General features: G+C 42.5%; 2 protein-coding genes across 5 annotated transcripts in view; both read left to right on the forward strand.

Moving 5' to 3' along the window:
* Nucleotides 1-5,545: 5,545 nt before the first annotated feature.
* On the forward strand, nt 5,546-7,993 carry LOC129509008 (uncharacterized). The gene is made up of 2 exons (XM_055324350.1): nt 5,546-5,563; nt 7,205-7,993. Exons 1-2 carry the CDS (start codon nt 5,546-5,548, stop codon nt 7,991-7,993), a joined length of 807 nt encoding a protein of 268 aa, XP_055180325.1.
* A 658-nt stretch (nt 7,994-8,651) lies between these two features.
* Nucleotides 8,652-20,970, forward strand: part of EXO1 (exonuclease 1) — a 32,067-nt gene continuing 19,748 nt past the window's right edge. For 3 of the 4 annotated variants that reach the window (XM_055323462.1, XM_055323465.1, XM_055323464.1), the window contains exons 1-9: nt 8,652-8,727; nt 9,079-9,524; nt 10,456-10,629; nt 12,549-12,668; nt 15,399-15,522; nt 16,508-16,645; nt 17,950-18,162; nt 19,425-19,612; nt 20,349-20,445. In XM_055323462.1, coding sequence (XP_055179437.1) covers nt 10,469-10,629; nt 12,549-12,668; nt 15,399-15,522; nt 16,508-16,645; nt 17,950-18,162; nt 19,425-19,612; nt 20,349-20,445 — 1,041 coding nt within the window. In that variant the 5' untranslated portion in view covers nt 8,652-8,727; nt 9,079-9,524; nt 10,456-10,468. The remainder of the gene's footprint in view (nt 8,728-9,078; nt 9,525-10,455; nt 10,630-12,548; nt 12,669-15,398; nt 15,523-16,507; nt 16,646-17,949; nt 18,163-19,424; nt 19,613-20,348; nt 20,446-20,970) is intronic. The other variant, XM_055323463.1, reaches the window with a different exon arrangement.

The raw sequence follows: 20,970 nt of genomic DNA on the forward strand, positions 1-20,970 counted from the left end.
CTACACACTATTAAATATTGTGGGCTTGGGCAGCCTGGGTGGGTGGTTCAGTGGTTTAGTGCTGCCTTCAGCCCAGGGCCTGATCCTGGAGACCCGGGATCGAGTCCCACATCAGGCTCCCTGCATGGAACCTGCTTCTCCCTCTGCCTGTGTCTCTGCCTCTTTCTTTCTCTCTCTGTGTGTGCCTCTTGTAAATAAATAAATAAAATCTTTAAAAATATATATAGTGGGCTTTTTTTTTTCACTTAACCAATATTGAGACACTGTATTTGCTTTACATACATCATCTTACTTAATCTTCACAATCCTATTAGATCCATTATCCAACTCAATTTCATATATACTTAAAAATGAGGAGAGTAGGTAAATTTTCCCAAGTCAGCTAATTAATACCTAATGGGTGGTACAGTCCAGATTTGAATCCAGGTAAGGTATGTCCAGAGCTTAAGCTCTTAACCAAGTGAGGCAGTACATAAGGGATTACAGACGACAGCTATAGAGATAAAATATGCTTATAGATGTACAAAAGAACAATGGAAAAATTGGCCACAGATGTTTGGTAAAAATATTTATTAGATTTTAAATGGTGAGATTAAAGTACGTGTTTATCTTCTGCTTCTGAAAATAGAACTGCTGGCTGAGTAAGTGCCCTGGAGGCTGAAAGACTAATAAGTGGACACGAATTCATTATTCTTTCATTCTGAGAGCAGCTGCTCCATGCACAATCTGGCTCTCTCAACACAAGGACTACTCAGTCGCCTCATAATCATATGTCGAGTCATAATCAATGTGACTCCTTTGTTCAAGCTCAGCCTCTCCATCTTGTATTTCTCCTCACTAAGCAGGCTCTTACTGGTTGTTTTTCTCACTCTATTGATGTATTGACGTCCGCTTCTTGTTCCAGGTTGTATTTCACTGAGTTTTTCAATGGTAGTGTCCCTTCTAGCTATCTGGTGAAAGAGTGTCCTCCATCAGCTTACCACCTTCAACTATTATTCTGGTATCCTATTCTATTGCAAGTCACACCTTCCCACTAAAGTCAAAGCCATATATATTTTATGCCATAGGCATGACTGATCCCAAGCTCACCAGAAAAGGGGTTCACATTCTCTCACCTTTGTTTTTCTAATTAAAAAACAAAAACAAAGAACTGAAGCTTTGAGATGAGTAAGTAACCTTGGGCCCCCGAAGAAGTCATGGTAACACTGAGAATCACTGGAGGTGGGTGTGCTTGCTGCTCCAACAGCAGGAAGAGGAGCTTCCTCAGTCTGAACCACTGAGCCCAGACTTGTGACTAATTAAAGACCTTCTCTGAGAATGGAGAGTTTGCGCTGCTGTGATCACAGGGCCCCGCCAACCCATCACCTAACACTGACCCAGCAGGGTAGACCAGAGGGCCAGAGTGAGAACAAGGCATCTTGGATCCAGAAATGGGAAAGACAGGAGTGTCTCTCCTGTCTTTCTGATTCCATAGCCCCATTACTGCCTGTTCCCAGTGGGAACTAGGCATAGCTCCCCCTCTCCTGGGTATCCACTGTTCAGTGGGTAACACCTGTTCTGCTCCCCATATGTCATGGTAAGGAGTATGGGGTTTTAGAGACCTGGTTTGATACACATTTGATTTACATAATAGCATTAGGACTAGGATGAGCATATCTTCTTCTCTGTGCTTAAGTTTTCTCTTCTGTAAATGGGGCAATAATTATTATCTTTCAGAGCTATTTTGAGAACTAAATGAAGTAACACATGCAAAACACAGTATATTCTAAATAAAAGTTGTTCCTTTCCTTTATTCTTCCCAAATCAACTAAAGAGAAAGAAGAAATTAAAATAATTCTGAAGTGAAATCAGTAAATGGATACCTTTGAACATTAATGTGATGTCTGTGTCCATGTGGATAAACATCTATAGTGGCCATCTAAAGGTAGTGGGTCAAAGCATAAGTTCCACATTTAAGCCATGGTGATGAGGGGATTCAGATCCCTTGGTAGTTCAGCTGTCTTATCTGTAACATAGGATCATAAATTTACCAACCTCATAATATTGTGATGAGTATTTAAACAAGATAAGCAGGTGAAACATACAAGAAACTCGATACAAGAGGTGCTTCCTAAATGTTGTAATTCGAACTCTCATAGTAAGACTATTATTCTTTATATGAATTTATAAGAGGTAGATCATGCTTATTCCAAATTTCAATTCCAATTTCAAAAGAGAGCTTTGCCAAATATCTATGCTAGCTTCTCTAAAATGCTATGCTGGAGCCAGAGATATTAATTTTAGAATTGTCATTTTCTATAAATGCGCTACATAGTTTTTTGGAGTTTTTTTGTAAAGGAAAAAAGGGAGGCTGTTTAAAATATTTTTTCTCCATAGTAGGGAATGAAAACCAACATTATTCCTTCTGCATCCTATGTCCTAGGTAGTTCAAATAATACTTGTGTTGATAACATTTTGATTGTTCAATTTGACTATAAAAGAGCTTTGTAAATAGATATATTATCCAAAGCTCAAAAAATGTCAGTGACCATTCTACATTCAGGCTAGTAGCTAATTATATTTACTCACTCATTTATTCAATCATTATTAATTGGGAGTCTACTATGTGTCAAGCTGTGTTCTAGAAAATTAAAAAAAAAAAAATCTCTGCCCCTGTAGAGATTTCATTGTAGTAGGGTGAGAAATAATCAAATAACTAAAATGCTTCTGTATGTCAAATTATAATAAGTAATGTGGAGAAAATAAACCAAGGAGAAAAAATTGAGTATCCCTGGGTGGGGATAAAAATTTAATTTTAATGTCGGTAGAGTGGTTAGAGAATACCTTGCTGAGAGGCGCCCTAACAGCAAAGACCTGAGAAAAGTGATGGAGTGAGCCATGTGAATATCTAGTGGAAGAGCATTCTAGGAAGAAGAAACAGCACATACAAGCCTGGAGGTCGGCATTACTTGGAATGTTTAAGAAATAGCAAGGACGCTACTATAGCTGAAACAGAGTAAGCAACTAAATCACTATATTGTGTGTCAACTATACTCAGATGAAAAATGGATAGATAAACAAGAGCAATGGTAGTAACTGTTCAAGGAATGGTAAGGACACTAGTGTGGCTAAAATAGATAAGCAAAAGTAAGAGTAATAGGAACTGAAGTCACATGCACATGAAGTCACAAGAATATTCACAGAAGCAGTAATAATAGCCCAAACCTGGAAACAACTCAGATATCTACCAATAACAGAATGAATGAATTGTATTTCCATAACTGAATCATACTTAAAAATGACAGAGAAAAAAAAAACTATAGGTTCCCTCAAAAATATAGATGTCTTACAATGTAAGGTAAAAGAGGCCAAATGCTAAAGAATAAAAACTGTGTGCCTCTAGTTACATAAACTTTACAAATAAGGCAAAACTAAGACAGGCAGTTAGAAGACAGACTGTAGTAACTTTTGAGGAGGACAGAGATGTTTGTTACTGGAAAGGGGGAATGAGGTCTTTTGGGGGGGGCAGAAAGGGGGGTAACATGCTACCTTCATTTTGGGGATAATCGGCTTAGCATTTGTGGATCTTTCTGCATAAGTTATTTCTCACTTAAAAAATACACAACAGTGAATGGAAGAGTTTGAGAAAAACAATTCTTTTCTATCCTCCCAGACAATTCTGTCAAGACATTTTACCATAAGGGAAGCTGAGAAATGGGACAAAAGCCAAAGGAGTATTTTAAAGATGGGAGAAATGACTGTTTGGGAAACTCCACTTATTCATATTTGTCCTATCATTTACTAATTAGGTTTTCTTTACATTGACTCATTTTTAACTTTCATTTTTTAAAAAGCAAATTTCATAAGTATCACTTGCTCTAACAGAAATAACTAAAAATACAATGAAAACAAGTCATTCAATTAAAATAATTAAAAACAATTAAATGTAAGTAAAAATCAGCCGAATTAAGCTTCAAAAACGAACACCTAAAAATAAGTTACTCAGAAAACTAGAGCTTTTAATGACCCATGAGAAAAGAAGAGTGCTGTTTTGTCGCAGGATTGCAGGGTTCTTGTTCCATAGGGTCAAAGAATGCATCTCAAGGACACAAAAGGGTGAATTTAAGTGAAAGTTTACTAAGTGAAGGGGAGAACAGAAAGGAAAGAAAAAAGTGAGAAGAGAAAAAGAGAAAAGAGTGAGAAGGGTCCCAAATGGGTTGCTACTGAGGGCGTCTAGTGGCAGTCTTAGTGAGAACTGACTTGGAAGCTTGTGGCCTTGAGATTCTTGTGCTGTGTTGGTTTGTCCCCTTATCTCTTGTTCTGCTTTTTCTCAGAGTCTCTACCTGCCAGGAAGACTTTTGGAGCCTAGTGAGGGGAGTCAGGGGCCTCTATCTCTTCTGCTTATCCCTTCATCCCTTTGCTGCTCACGGGACAGGAACCTGTGGGCAGAAAGAGCTTTACTGGGATTGTGAGAAGTGACTCCTTGTATACTTTTTAATGGTGGGAGTTAGGGCTAGTGCAAGTCTCCAAGGAATCTGGAAGCAAGGCTTTCAGGACTTTGGGGGGGCCAGTTGCTGCCAAGATAAGGTTCTTTCTCAACATGAAGGCTGCCTTAGTGGCTTCCACACTCTGCACAATTCAGGGATCTATCAGTGGGCTGCAAGCTGTAAGGAGATTTTAATTTAAGCTACATTTCCTTTGCCTTTGTTTCCCGCATCAGTTCTAGGTCTATATAACAATCACACTATTGCTCATCATCTTTACCCTTACACTGTAAGCATCCTGCTTTTCACACATTCATGTTGTGTTCAACAGAGAAGCGAAGTGACAACACAGTCCCCACAACTTGATGACAAAGGATTTTGTACTGACTTTTACAGTACTTTAGGTCATTCTCAGTTCCGTGTCTCCATGCCTTGGAGGGAAATTTGATGCTGAGCAAAAGCCTCCCGTGCTGCCAAGGAAAAGAACCCATTTTTACATCATGTCTTGGAAAGTGCTGGTTTTTGTAGAAGTATGTGGAGTAGGGGGATGTGCTAGTCAGCTGTGGCTGGAGCACTCGCGCCTGAAACTAGACAAAGGTAGAGGGGCGTCCCAGAGGGGCCACAAATGATCACTCCTGTTCCACATTTTAGAGAACACTGCTCCAGAGGTGTCTGGGTGGCTCAGTCAGTTAAGCATCTGCCTTCAGCTCAGGTCATGATCCCAGGGTCCTGGGATCAAGTTCCGCATAAGGCTCCCTGCTCAGTGGGAAGTCTGCTTCTCCCTCTCCCTCTACCTGCCACTCCCCTTGCTTGTGCTCTCTTTCTCTTGGTCTGTCAAATGAGTAAATAAAATCTTTAAAAAAGAAAAAAGAAAAAAAAAACACTGCTCCCTAGTAACAGACGTAGTATTTTCCAAATTAAAAATCAAAGTGCATGACCTTTCAACAAATTAAAAATGAGAGCCGCCCAGAAAATCTAGAATGTATAATGCTGTACCTAGGACATTCATCTATTAGTCTACATATTCCGACTGTTTTTATCAACGCCAGTGCTAAACACCAGGGATGTGAAAATTAGTAGACATGATCCCTGCCCCCAAGGTAAGGGTTCCAGATAAAAATAAGAATACCAAGTTAAATTTGAATATCAAAAAACATGGATTTTTTAGTGTATGTCCCAAATACTGTAGTAGACATACTAAAAATGTATCTTTTGCTTGTCTGAAATTCAAACTTAACTGGGTCTGCATTATTATTTGCTACATCTTGGGGCAAAGTCAATTAAAATAGAGAGCATGAGAAGTGCTAGGGCAAAGGAGTCATCACAGGGTGTTTGGGTACATGTCAGGGAAACTTCAGAAAGCTGGCAGCATGCTACCAGTCTCCAGCTAAGAACACCGTATGGGCCGTACCACTTATGGCAGAACTTAATAATACACCATCATGATTTGCTCTTTAACTTTTTAATGAATACATGTTCTGTCTGCATAACTAGATCCAAGCTGCTTGAGGTCAGGGGCCATTTCTTCGTCTTGCCCATACCACCTAGTATGACAGGCACACCTAAAGCGTGCTACTGCATGAACTGACTCTAATGGTTTTATCCTCTCAAAAACTAAAAAGATTCTATTCAGTGAAACTTAACTGGTGTTTTCTAAAAGTTCCAGGCTTCAAATGTAGCCAAGAAACCAGTCTGACACTTGGGAATCAAATTAGCAGTAAAGGTACAGGCAACCTCTATGCTCACTTCAGGATGGATTCAATGTAGCTGGGCATCTTTCTGATGTTTGGCTTCCTTCCTAAGACCCACAAGTGTGGCATATTTTTGGTTGGATCTGATATACTGAAGCCGTTACCACAGCTGGGCAGTCCAATGACTGTAAGGACATTTTTCTACAAACGCACTCCATTCACACTTAAGTTCCTCTTTGCCCTATTGTGGTTAGGAACTGTCCCTAGCCTTCCCCTTAAGTTGACTAGTTATTATCATTCCTGCTCATCCCTGGGCCCGGAACGCACTCTGTGGTCTGGTCTAACTAGAGTTCTTTCCAAATTTTTTACCACAGCATTTCTAAGGGAAGAGGACAGATACAAGGTCTAGAGCATCATGAAGACAGGAAGCCTCACCCCAGTGACCAGCAGAGTCCAATATGTCTTTAAGGTTTCTGCACCATAAGGCTCATTTTCATGATTATTTGATTACAAAGCCCACTCCACCCCGTTTAGGTCAAAGATGAACGAAGCTGGACACTAAGTTTGCAACAGTAATAGGCTATGGCAGCGGGAAACAACAATCCAGCTCTTTGATTTGCCCTGAGGTGGGGCAGGGGTATTTTTATTTTTATTTTTATTTTTTTTGATAGAGAAAGAGGCAGAGACACAGGCAGAGGGAGAAGCAGGCTCCATGCAGGGTCTCCAGGATCACACCCTGGGCCAAAGGCAGGCGCTAAACCGCTGAGCCACACAGGGATCCCCCGGGATGCTTGTTTTAAAGGGAGAATGAAGGAGCAAGAGGGACGAATGAGGGCTCAACAGAGTCAGGGGGGTGCACGTGACAAAAACTGAGAACAGAGAGTAAGTGTACCTGGGAGACTGAACTGGCGCTGGTGGAAGTCAGGCTCCTGGCCTCCCACAGACACTGGGAGACACATGGACACCCTGCCTTCAGGTGTCCTGCCATCAGATGCTCTGCCATTGGATGCCTAGACATCGAACTTTCTGCCATTGGATGCCCAGCCATAGGACATCCTGCCATCAGACGCCCCTGCCATTGGACCCCCTGCCATCAGTCGCCCTGTCATTGGACTTCCTGCCATCGGACCTCCTGACATCTGGAACCCCTGCCATCAGACGCCCTGCCATCGGACCCCTGCCATCAAACCTCCTGCCATCAAACCTCCTGCCATCGGACCCCCTGCCATCGGACCTCCTGACATCTGGAAACCCTGCCATCAGACGCCCTGCCATCGGACCTCCTGCCATCGGACCCCTGCCATCAAACCTCCTGCCATCGGACCCCTGCCATCAAACCTCCTGCCATCGGACCCCTGCCATCGGACCTCCAGCCCTCGGACCTCCTGCCATCGGGCCCCTGCCATCGGACCTCCTGCCATCGGACCCCTGCCATCGGACCTCCTGCCATCGGACCCCTGCCATCGGACCTCCTGCCATCGGACCCCTGCCATCGGACCCCTGCCATCGGACCTCCTGCCATCGGACCCCTGCCATCGGACCCCTGCCATCGGACCCCTGCCATCGGACCCCTGCCATCGGACCTCCTGCCATCGGACCCCTGCCATCGGACCTCCTGCCATCGGACCCCTGCCATCGGACCTTCTGCCATCGGGCCCCTGCCATCGGACCCCCTGCCATCGGACCCCTGCCATCGGACCTCCTGCCATCGGACCCCTGCCATCGGACCTCCTGCCATCGGACCCCTGCCATCGGACGGTGGCTGGAACACACCGGAAATTGTCGCAGCCCTGCGGTTGCTCAGGCGGCACTTTAAAGGGGATGTGCCTTGAGCTGTGAGAAACTGCGTTAGTCTTGCTCAAGCGTTTATAAGCCAAGTATGAGGCCCCATAAGAGCAGGGCCCACGGCCCTGGGGGTGAATGCGGTCCGGGAGCGGCTGTCCCTTCCCAGCGCAATTACCAACCGCTCCTCTCTCCCCGCCCTAGGGCTACAGGGCGGGTCCCAAGAGTAGATAACTCGACGCCTCTTCTATTTCCCTGAGCCCGCCGCGAGGAACAGCCTTGGGGTCAACTGCCCCTCGCAGTGACTAAGGGACGAACTTGCAGCAGGTGTTAAAAACCCCACGCAAACACGCGAGGGCGCTCCTAAAGCCGCCGCAGCCCCGACCTGAGGCCGCGATCGGCGGGGAACTACAACTCCCAGCAGGCCCCGCGGGAGCGAAACTACCGACTTCTGGGAACCGTTTCCGGTGGGCCAGCTGCTCCAGGTCCGCCCGCGCCTTCGGAAGGCCGCACAGTATGCTGGCAGGTCCGGAAGGCCAGGCCCCCCACCCCGCCCCGCCCCGCCCCGCCCGCCAGGAGGGGTCGCAGGCCGCGGCAGCCGGGGGTCCCGCGAGGAGCGGCGCCCAGGTCCGGAAGCGGAGGCCGCGAGCAGCCGAGCCGGCGTCGCCGAGGAGCGCTCTGGCGTCACTTCCGCTGGGGCGGGACCTCAGGCGCTCCCGCGCAAATTAAAAAGTCCTCGGTGCGCGCAGCTCGCCGGCTCCCGGTGTTCTGCCTCGGGTGCTGCGGGCCAGGTGAGTTGGGGGCGTCGGGGGCAGGTTTCGGAGCTTTCCCCCGGCCGCCTGCCCTGGGGCGGGTGGGGAGAGCCCTTCCCGGGGAGGGAGCGGCGCGGGCTGTGTGTGGGCCCAGGGTGGCGTCCTCTCGGGACTCGGGTCGTCCGGGACCGGGAGGAGGGTGTCGGGCCGCGTCTCTGAGCCGCGCGGCCGCAGAGTCCCGAGTGCTGATCGCTCGGCAGGCCGGGCTGGGGCTGCCTGAGTGCAGGGGAGGGGTCGCCGGTGCGCGGGCTCCCGCCCAGGCTGGCAGCCCGGCTTTCACAGCAGCCTCCCGAGTCTTGAAGGACGGTGAATTTTCTTCTTGATGTGCAGGCGGGAAAAAAGCGTGTCTCCTGGAACGGGCCTGCGGCCCACCCGTGCACAGCCGGGGACAGGAGCGCAGCGGTGAGGCCGCGCGTGTGCTTGCAGCTCCCGTGCGGCCAGTGGGCGCACTGAGATGCTGCCCGCCCCGCGCTGGCGCCGGCCCACTCATTCTGCGCTGAAGAGGAGACGTCTATGCGGGCGCGTTTACTTAGCTTAGAAGAGACATACGCGTTTCCTAAATGTGTGCTACATCGGTTTCCCTCAAAGGGGAAGAAGACTCTCTTTAGAGGCGTTGTCCGAGAGGTAGGAGGCTGATTGTTATTCCCAAACCGTGGCTCGGGTAACGCGGGCATCCAAATTACCTGCCGTATTTAAGAATCAGAATCCTCCACCGGGCTCCACAACTGGCGACTGCACCGCTGACCCAGAGCTCAGGGCTTTGATACCGAATCAAGGTGAGGCTGACTTCTGACCTGTTCTTTCTTCCGTGCCCCCCAAACTTAACGTCTGCTGGAAGAGGTTTATATCATGAAATACCCATTGGGCCCCATTGGTTGGGCCCCATTGCTTTTCCCTTTTATCTTGAGGAGTGGGGGTGAGTGCTACAGCCGACCCTTGAACAACTGGGATCAGAACTGTGAGAGTTCACTGTTTGGTGAATTTTTTTTTTTTCCCCATCAATGCAGTACAGTACTGTGAATGTATTTTCCTTGTGGTTCTCTTAATAAAGTTTTCTTCTCTCTAGCTTACTTTGAGAATACAGTATATAATACATATACAAAATATGTCTTAACTGAATTTATGTAATTGGTAAGTCTTCTGCTCAGCAGTAGGCTATTAGTAGTTAAGTTTTGGGAGAGTCAAAAATATGTGGATATTCGACTGGGTGGGGGTGAGAGCAAATAACCCCCCCCCCCTTGTTCAAGAGTCCATTGTAGTTGCTTCAGAAAGGTCTGAGCCAGCTTCAGAATTTCTGTATAGAAGGAACTTAGGGACTTCTTCCTAGATGGAAGGGGGTAGATCTAACAGTGCCTTCTTGGAGAGCTAAGACATTCATGTTCCTTTAGCACTTCCTGTGTGCATAGTAGTGTGTTAACGGCTTGGAACACACATTATGGTTCCAGGTGGGAAAGCACTTTGGAAAGAATAAACGTTAAGGAATTGGCAAGTGGCAGAATTAGTGATTAGCATAAATATTCCAGACTGGGAATTCTTGGCAGGGAGGAGCCCGGTTAAAGTATTAAAAGAGCAAGGATTCTCAAATATCTAAGCAATAACAGTTGCTATACCCATTTCCAAGCTCTGTTTCTTACTTTTCTAAACCTTTTGGGTAAATATATTTTGTTCCTAAATATTGTTTTTCCTTTCTCCTCTCACATCACATAGTTAACTTGGCAGTATGGGAATACATGGATTACTGCAATTTATCAAAGAAGCTTCTGAGCCCATCCACGTGGGGAAGTATAAAGGACAGGTAGTAGCTGTGGATACATATTGCTGGCTTCACAAAGGAGCTATTGCTTGTGCTGAAAAACTAGCCAGAGGTGAACCTACTGACAAGTAAGTTTGGACCTTGTATTAATTCTTTGCCAACTGAGAATCAGACTTGTATTGCCTTTTTTTCCAGAAAGGGATCATTTTCATTCAATGCCAGGTTTACCAAGAAGCGAGACTGAGAACACTGCCAAATCAGGAAAAGACTTCATTCTGTGATGTAGTATCAAGGCACCAGGAGACAAAAACCAAAGACTGTGTCCTTTATTCTTTACCTAAAAAACTTTTTAACTGCGTTCTGAAAATCCATTTTAGACTCCCACGTTCTTGGGTACAGACAACACACTGCTGAGCCCTGTTTGTGGAACAAAGCAGTTGCTTCAAAGGGACAAGGTGTTCTGACTACCGTTTACTTTACTTGGGGCCCAGAGTGGTGGGCCTTGCTGATATCCAGTCATAACCGCAACCTCATTAGAGACGTGTTCAATGGACTAATATCTTCTCTATTTTTTACATGGAAACATTACAAAAAGAAACAAGTATAATTTCAGAACGGAGATTTTCCAGAGTGACTTGATCGCCATTAATGAATTTTCTTTTTTGCAATATGTAATTTATGTCCTAGAGGAAAAACACCTGGATCTTGATATGACTTGGTTAATCACAATGAACAATGGGTAAAATGTGTTAATGCTGTTTGTTTCCTGGAGGAAAGGGGGAGAGTATCGAATGGTGAAAGTTTTGGGCTTTCAGGCTTATGAAGTTAATGTGATCAAAAGTGACCTCGAATATAGTATGTGTGGGATCTGAAGGAACTGGGACACTGCTACCACTCCATCTGCTGGGATTTTTTTTTTTTTTTTGAAGGCCATTTCTTTCCTGCCACTGAATTTGAAGAGCTGTAATTGTAGTTGAAGACTACAAGTTTTTCATTCTATCTTCAATGTTTCTTTGAATAGTTCTTCACAGGGGAAGAACTTTCTCTAGTTTTTGTAATTCTTGAGGATTCTGAGATTTTCGACTAATTGGAAGAGTCGTCCAAAATACAGAAAATAGGGCAGCCCCGGTGGCTCAGCGGTTTAGCACCGCCTTCAGCCCAGGGCATGATCCTGGAGACCTGGGCATGATCGAGTCCCATGTTGAGCTCCCTGCATGGGGCCTGCTTCTCCCTCTGCCTGTGACTCTGCATCTCTCTCTCTCTCTCTCTCTCTCTCTCTCTCTCTCTCTCTGTGTCTCTCATGAATAAGTAAATAAAATCTTTAAAAATAATACAGAAAATATCCTTTATTAGAGATGTCAGTGATGAACTCCACAGACCTGCCATGTAGTAATTTATTGAACTAAAAAGTTTCAGAACTTTCAGAGACATATTATGGACTTGAATTTTTTTTTTCCTCACAGCAACTAAAAAGTCACATTTGATAGAGTTTATTTTTCTTTTCTTATCCTCCTTTGGGTGGGGTTATTAATCAGAAAAGGTCAGAAAATTTGGAAAAGTGTTATGATAAGCCTTTATGACCATTGTAAGGCTCAAGATCTAATATGCTGACCTGAAAAGATTTGTGCTTCAGGTGTCTGATGTTTGTGTTCTGTCAGGTTAAAAAATATGTGAATTTACTGTAAGATTTATTATGATTTTATATTTGCTTTCTCCTATTTTTTACATGGTAAAAACCTTCTCTTTTCATAATCTGTCTTACCTGGTTTTTTTTTTTTTAATTTTTTATTTATGATAGTCACACGAGAGAGAGAGAGAGAGAGAGAGAGAGAGGCAGAGACACAGGCAGAAGGAGAAGCAGGCTCCATGCACCGGGAGCCCAACGTGGGATTCGATCCCGGGTCTCCAGGATCGCGCCCTGGGCCAAAGGCAGGCACCAAACCCCTGCGCCACCCAGGGATCCCTCTTACCTGGTTTTAAAAAAGAGTGAGAGTTATTACCTTACAAGATGCCACACACCTTAATGCATGTTTCTGTATTTTCATAGGTATGTAGGATTTTGTATGAAATTTGTAAATATGTTACTCTCTCATGGGATCAAGCCTGTTCTCATTTTTGATGGCTGTACTTTACCTTCTAAGAAGGAAGTGGAAAAGTCTAGAAGAGAGTAAGTTGATTCTCTATTCACTCTAATTTAATTGCATGAAGATCTGATATTATAGTCTGTATACGAATTTTCTTAAATTTTAATGTTGAGGCTTGCTTTATAGCCTAGTATTGACCAAGTTTCTTTAAATGTTCCATGTGTACTAGAAAGGCATGTGTATTCTCCAATTATTAAGAGGAAGATTGTAAATCTGTCCGGTAAGTTATTATGGTGCTCAAATCTGTATCTTTACTGTTTTGTTTTCCATCTGTTTTTTTATTTGCGTCTATTTAATTCATAAGTTATGGAGAAAAGTATGATGTTGGATTTGTCAAATGACAAACCTTATAGTTCTGTCCACTTTTTGTTTTATTTTGAAGCGGTTTTATTGGTTACATTCAAGTTTAAAATTGATTACATTTTTGTGGTTAAACTGAAACAATATATATATAATGACTCTTTTAGCCATTAGTTAGGCTTTTTTCCCCCTAAAGTCTGTTCTATCTGATATTAGCATACCCACGACTTTTTTCTGTTTGTTGTTCACCTTTAGCTTTACTACATCATTGATTTTTAAGTTTGCCTCTCATAACACATTGCCATGTGTGGTGGTGTTTGTTTGTTTGTTTTTTAAGATTTATTTATTTGAGAGAGATATAACACGTGTGTGAGTGGGGGAAGGGCAGAGAGAGAGAGAGAATCTAGAGTAGACTCCCTGCTAAGTGGGGAGCCTGCCCTCCTGGGGCTCAATCTAACTGACTGAGCCACCCAGGTACCCTATGTTTTGTTTATTTTTATCCATTCTGTCAATCTTTGCTACTTTTTAAAAATCTTTTAAATAGAGTTTGTTCCTTTTACATTGACCATTAATTACTAATGTATTTTAATACATTATTTCTCTTACTTGGTATTTTACATTTGTCCTCTCTATGTTCTTTGGTTTTTTTCTGTAACTTCTACCTTGCTTGACTTCTGAATCATTTCTTTTTCCACCCTTATTGTATTGTCTCTTGTTTCTAGTTGAAAAATGATGCATTCTCTCCTCTTTTAATAGGTATCCTAGAAATTGTATTCATATTTAACAGATTCTAGTCATTTTTTTAACAACAGACCTTAGAAAGAATTTCTGTATTTTAATAAAGCAGCTATCCCACCTCAGTCATCCGTTCTTCTTTTTTTTTTTTTTTCCTCCTGTGTTTGTTTTTAGGCCTAGGAGTCCTTGTTTCTGTGTAGGAAAGGCCACTGGGCTTAGTTGTCAGAGGTAGTGTGAGTCACTACCTTTGATAGAAATAAGTCTCACTGAGGGAGCATTCTCTTAGAGGCTGCTTTCCTAGTTTTGCTCTCTCTGGGTCTAGAATCAGCTTAGAGTTTTACAGATCTAGGTTTTTCAACCTAGTTGACTTGGGGGGCTCTGATTCTTCTTCTTTTTCTTTATTCTTTTTTTTAAAGTCCAGTGTAGTTAACATACAGTGTTATATCAGTTTCAGGTTGGAGGGCTCTGATTCCTGATTCTTAAAGCCAGAACTTTGTAAAGTTTATTTACAGAGGAGTAACTGAAACTCTCTGAGTCCACATTCTATTACAAATAATGTACAGTTTACTAAGTATGCTCTTAATGAAAAATGAATAGGTTCTAGGTCAGTTCTAAAAGGATGGATGACAGCCCCAAGGTGGTGTGGCTAAGGGATGCATCCAAACCACATTCCACCTGAGTGCCCCGCACCATGTTATTAATTCTAATTGTAGATACTTAGTAATTTTCTCTTCTTAAACTCAAAAATGGCTTTAAAAAAATTACAGCTGTCTGTCTCTGACCTGTGAACTCTTTTTGTCCTTGTAGGATCACCTTTCCGTGTGCCACTGTAGCAGTGGGAGAGGCACTTAAAATCCTTTTCTATAAGTCTCACCTGTGGAACCCAGTCTAAAAGTGGAACTGGGGAATTTGTGTATATGTGCACATTTACTTAAAGCTAAAACCTCATGAGTTCTGACTGATTCTTCCAGTTCAGACTACAGGCTTTCTACTTCTTCTGTAATGCATTTTTATCTCCGTTCTTCCATACTGAGGATCCTTGCTTTCAAGGAGATAGAGGTGATGAAGTTGCAGTATCTCATAATTGCTCATTTGTTTTATCCCAAAATAAGTGTAGTTATTTTATTACACTTAACAGTAGATTCAGAATAAAATACTTATAGTACCACTTCCATATGATTATTGAAAACAGTTAAAATTTCTTCTTTTGCATGTGCTCTTTTCCCATTTTAAAAATGTTACTTCTATATTCTTAGAATGTGTACTCTCACTGTCTCCCTGTTTAACCGTATTTAGTATTGATTCTACAAATTACCATGTTTGCTTGTTATAGACAGTTGTTATGCAGATGCTATTTTGGTTTTCCTAAATTTTTTTTTCTAGTAGATCCCACAGAAAAGCTCACAGAAACAGTATTTCTCAAGTCCTTTGTATGTCGATAAAGGTGCACTTTTGTGTTTGAAAGTTAGTTTTGATGGTACGAAAGCTTTGATTCACATTTTCTTGGGTGTTACTTCATTTTCTTTTGACCTACAGCATTGCTGTGGAAGTCTGAGGATACACACTTGTGTGTGCATCTGTTACGTAGAAGCCCAAGAGATTTGGGTTCATGTTCTCAGGCACCTGGTAAACACTTGAGAGGAGTCAAACTTTTTCTCCTCTAGGAAAATTTCCGTTTCTTGAGTCAGACTCTTGATTTTTTTTTTTTCCCCTTGCAGAAGACGACAGGCCAATCTTCTGAAGGGAAAACAGCTTCTTCGTGAGGGCAAAGTCTCAGAAGCCAGAGAATGTTTTAGCCGTTCTATTAATATCACACATGCGATGGCCCACAAAGTCATCAAAGTAAGCCAAAGAAGAAATGAAGCCAACATAAAAAGTGGCTAAGTCCATCAAAGCTCATTAGGAGTCATTTGTTTGATGGGAGAGCAAGAAAGTGAAGGGAGGGAAATGATTCCAGGCCTAACACTGAGGAGGGGGCAGGGCTCAGGAAGGAAGGGAGCAGTACCCTTCAACAGAGGAGAGGAGTCCAAAACTCCAAGCGGGAAGTCTGAGGAGAGTAAGGACTAGGGGATGCTCTCCCTTTCTCATTAAGGAACTATTTGAGCTCCGTGGACACTGCTCCATAGAGATGGAAGGATGATTCCTAGAGGGCCAATTTCACCCCACTGCCGTGTTGTCTTCAACACTTACCACCTCCACTCTTGTAGGCTGTGGTACTGGTCAAACCAGCCTCACCTGCTCAGGAGCTCTCAGACCCTAAGTCTCAGCCTGCTTCTGCATGGAGGCTTCATACTACTATAGATCTTCCGAGGCCGGCAATCCCAGCCCTTGCTTCCCTTTCCTCACCCCTCTGTTCAGACTGCTTGGTAAACGTGGGAAAATAAATATAGTGTTTAAGTTCTGTAGTTTTATCAAAACAGTGTCAGATACTTTTGTCGTCTGAAAAGAAAACATGTTATTTTTATGGGGAAGATATGTCGTCTGAAAGAAACTGTTATTTTATGGGAAGCCCCAAATTAATGTCTTCTATGCTTTTGGAGCATAGCCATTCTTAAGATGCAAGCTTTCTACAGTTTGAATAATTAGTTTTCTGGCTTGTAGTTGTTTTTCTCCCTCTGAAGGTGCAGCAGTATTTTCTCCTATAAGTTGATTTTTAAAAAGAGAAATCTTTGTGGCTATATGATTAGTTCAGTATATGTAGGACTCAGAGTTGAAAAATCTGCTCCAAAGGAAATGATTTCAGAAAATAACAGCAGCGTGCACATGTTGAGGCTGGTAATAAGATCTACACTCTGTGTTGGAGATTGACCATGACCTTCTCTGGCAGGCTGCTCGGTCCCAGGGAGTAGATTGCCTCGTGGCTCCATACGAAGCAGACGCACAGTTGGCCTATCTTAACAAAGCTGGTATTGTACAAGCTATAATCACAGAGGACTCTGACCTCCTCGCTTTTGGCTGTAAAAAGGTACTTAACTACGACTACTACATGCTGCTTTTTTGTGCAGTTAGCAGTGGTGTAAAGCAAGGAGCTAAGATTTTTCCTCTCCAGGAATCATTATTTTATTTAATCTTGCAGTTAATACCTGCTTACAATGCTAATAATTATTTAAAATGGAAAGAAGGGCTTTGCTGCTTGACAATTCTGAATACTTTTTCAGATTAAGCCCTTAAGGTTAGAAGGTTTTATTGTTTTATCCAAATTCTTCAGTAGAGCGTGCACTTACTGTTCTTGTTATTAGTATTACTTCATATGCTTTATTTTTCAATTAAGTGATGTAAATAACTTATCTCATGAAATGCTTTGTAGTTATTTAGAATTATGTATAAAACTGTTTAATGGAAATTTTATCATGATAGTGTAAGGGGGAATTAAGATACAAAACTACCAAGATCTCATTTTTGTTACTGCCAATGTTTATTTAATTTTTTAAATATTTTATTTATTTATTCATAGAGACACAGCTAGAGAGAGAGAGGCAGAGACACAGGCAGGGGGAGAAGCAGGCACCATGCAGGGAGCCCGATGTGGGACTTGATCCCGGGTCTCCAGGATCATGCCCTGGGCTGAAGGCGGCGCTAAACCGCTAAGCCACCGGGGCTGCCCCTGCCAATGTTTATATCTGTATATTTCATAGACAATTAGGAGGATCTGTCAAAGGATTAATGCTGGGTAACAGTGATAGATGAGAGATGTCAGGCAACTTCTGTTTTCTTCCTGAATTTCCATGTTCCCCAAATTTTCTACAATGAGCATATATTACTTTAAGAAAAAGATTGTGATATCTCGGTGGCTCAGTGGTTGAGCATCTGCCTTTGGCTCAAGTCTTGATCCCGGGGTCCTGAGATCGAGTCCCACATCAGGCTCCCCGCAGGGGCCCTGCTTCTCCCTCTGCCTATGTCTCTGCTTCTCTGTGTCTTTAATGAATAAATAAATAAAATCTTTAAAAAAAAAATAAGAAGGATTTTTGTATGAATTGCTGTTTGATTGCCATGACAACCCTGGATGTCAGGAGGAGGTAAAGGGTACAGAAAGGGCATTCTTTTCCCCAGAGTCAGAACAAAGGAGACCTGGTGCACAACCTTGTCTGTCATAGCCTGTGCTTCAGTTTAATTTATTTGCAGGTTTCACGGTAATTAACTGGCCTACCTCCCCCTCTCCTTTCTCAGTGCTGATACAGAACAAGAAAGAATTCTTAGAAATATTGCAGTGAATTAATGAAAAACTATAATGACCCTTATAGATATTAACAGTTTCCCTTCCTTTTGAAGGTAATTTTAAAAATGGACCAGTTTGGAAATGGATTAGAAATTGACCAGGCTCGGCTGGGAATGTGCAGACAGCTTGGGGATGTGTTCACGGAGGAGAAGTTCCGTTACATGTGCATTCTCTCAGGCTGTGACTACCTCTCCTCACTGCGTGGGATCGGGTTAGCAAAGGCCTGCAAAGTGCTAAGACTAGCCAATAATCCAGACATTGTAAAGGTAGGAGTGAATCACCCAGCATCCTCTTCAGTTTCTGGAGTGTTTCTTACATCATAAATAAGCCCTTCAGAATAACAACTTTAAATATTCCATCCTATCAGTAGCCCATATTGTGTTATCACAAGGACGAAAGGACTAAAACACTACAATTTAGCTTTTGGCAACTGATGGACCTGCTTTAAGTAATTGGCAAAATTTTTTAAATGAAGACTAAGATAAAGAGACTTAAGAGCAACATATTCTAGATAAAATTGTTAAAATGTATAATCTTTCAGTTTCTGTCCTGTTCTCTGTGGTGGTGGTTCTCAAACTTTTTGGTCTCAGGATCCACTCTTTAAGGCTCATGGTGACAATAATTTTTGTTAAATAGGTTATAGCTGTTGATATTTACTAAATCAAATTCAAACAAAGTTACACTGTTTATTAATTTAAAGCTAATAATCATAAATTCGTGTATTCTATGTATTAGCATACATAGCATATTTTAATGAAAAATAGCCGTGTCTTCTGAAAACATGAAAATTATGACTGGAATTGCACATTTATGTAAATTTCCTTAACAAGTCTTGATAGAAGACAGCTGGGTTTTCATACCTACTTCTCTGATACAGCATCATGTGCCCTGTGTCCTCTGGAAAACCAAGACACCTGTACCACCTCTATCATCTCTCTGATATCTTTACCTTAAGAAAAATAAGCATATGTTGAAGAAGCTCATTTTACCACCCCAACCCTGCTCCCCTGGGGTAGTTCTGGTGAGGAGGCAGTGGCAGAGCTGGGTGTGGAGCCACATGCACTAGCCAGCCGGTGACTCCAGGGCCACTGGCTTCCCTTCTTCCTCTCGGAGTGTGATTTGAAGTATTTAAACCACTTCCAGCTTTAATCACCTATGACTAACAGAAGTTAGATTGTCAACCTCATTTTTAATTCTCGGGGCTTTTGTATGTTTGTACTTTGCCTTTTGGATGAAAGGGACTTTGAGGGCAAGGAATGTGTCTTAATGTCACACTTGGGAATATAAACCTGATGTGTAACTGACTTGTTCATTCTTTGTGTTTATAATAGAAAAATTGAAGAAAATACTGTTACAGAGAGTTTTTAGTGATGTGACCTGATCATGTTTGCAGGTAGAGGCTTTTAATGCCTTTAAAATCAATCGATTTTCTGTCTCTCAGCTGCCTCTGATGTAAACCAGTTGGTCTTGGGAATGACGCATTCTGTATTTGCAGATAACTAGTAAATATTTTTACATCCATTTTTAGGTAATCAAGAAAATTGGACACTATCTTAAGATGAATATAACCGTACCAGAAGATTACATCAAAGGATTTATTCGAGCCAACAATACCTTCCTTTATCAGCTAGTATTTGATCCCATCAGAAGGAAACTCATCCCTCTGAATGCCTATGAAGATGACATTGATCCTGAAACACTAAGCTACGCTGGGCAGTATCCTTTCTGAATGGGAATGGTAGAATTTTGCACTTATCCTTTCTGAATGGGAATGGTAGAATTGTGCACTTCGTCCATATTTTTATGATGATTTTTTAGTGAGGCATTCAGTAAAAAGCCTGCAGATTATTCTTTGCTTCCTTTTATAGTGAATTCTATGTTTTTTTCATTTTAATTACCATGCTGGTGAAAATTCAGAGCACCTTTTTGTTTATAAACCTGAGGCTCATCTATGATAATGTGCTAATTAATTGCTTCAGTTGCCTTAACAGAAACATGTACAGTCAGCCGCTTAAGGTACTTGAAAGGTGGCATTTCTTTCTTGGCCAGCACACTCCCTTCTGGGGGGGGGGGGGTGAGGGGGCGGTGGGCACATGAGCACACCAGTTGAAGATGCCCTGCTCACAGTCCCTGGCTACATGTAGATGATTCAGAGCCTGATTCAGAGCCCTGAGTCACATAGATGGTGACCAGGATTCCCTCCCCATCTCTCTTGGAAAGAAGTGTTGACTTGAGGCTTTGCTTCCAAAAATGGCCAGCTCCTACAGTGACAAATAGAGCCTGATAAACAATGCATGTGGTATTTCAGTCATGCTGAGTGTGGAAAATAAGAAGGATCCGCTGAGGTCCTGAAACTGAAGATTTTCTGTAACCACAGAACACACTTTTCTATCTTAATACACTATTATTTGGTTGTTAATAAAAGCATTTTTCCTTAATCTTACCAACCTAGGTATTTTGATGATTCCATAGCTTTTCAAATAGCCCTTGGAAATAAAGATATAAACACTTTTGAACAGATTGATGACTACAATCCAGACACTGCTACGGTAACATCTTAATTTTTTTTTTAATGACTTCACTTTTAGAAAGCATGTTTTAGTTATGTCTCAGGAACTGTGACTTCGTTTCGTAAGCATTTCTAAGAATCTCTATATTCCAGCACTGTGTGGAGTGCGGGTTTAAAAAACTTGATGCTGGAGGAATTATCTGTCTTAAAACATAGATATATTGGTTAATTTCCTTAAATTAAAAAGCAGCCTCATGATATATCACCAGACCTTCAGACCTGAACATTTCGTCTGAATCTATAAGCATTTGATGCCTTCTCATCCCACCCCATTTGCCTCTGACACTTAGCATAGTTGAAGATTCGAGCCTAGAAATATTCCCATTAAGTAAAAGCTGTTTTCTCCCTCCCTCACCACTGCACAAATATTCACGGAGTGCCTCTGAGCTGTGTTTCTGAGACCTTTCCTATTCTACTTTTGCCCAATTGTGTATATTCTTTCTGACACCTCACCACCACCACCATTCTCCCTTTCTCAGACTGTTTCCTATTCATATTTATTCCT

This window comes from Nyctereutes procyonoides, unplaced genomic scaffold (assembly GCF_905146905.1).
Source record: "Nyctereutes procyonoides isolate TBG_1078 unplaced genomic scaffold, NYPRO_anot_genome, whole genome shotgun sequence".
NCBI lineage: Eukaryota > Metazoa > Chordata > Mammalia > Carnivora > Canidae > Nyctereutes > Nyctereutes procyonoides.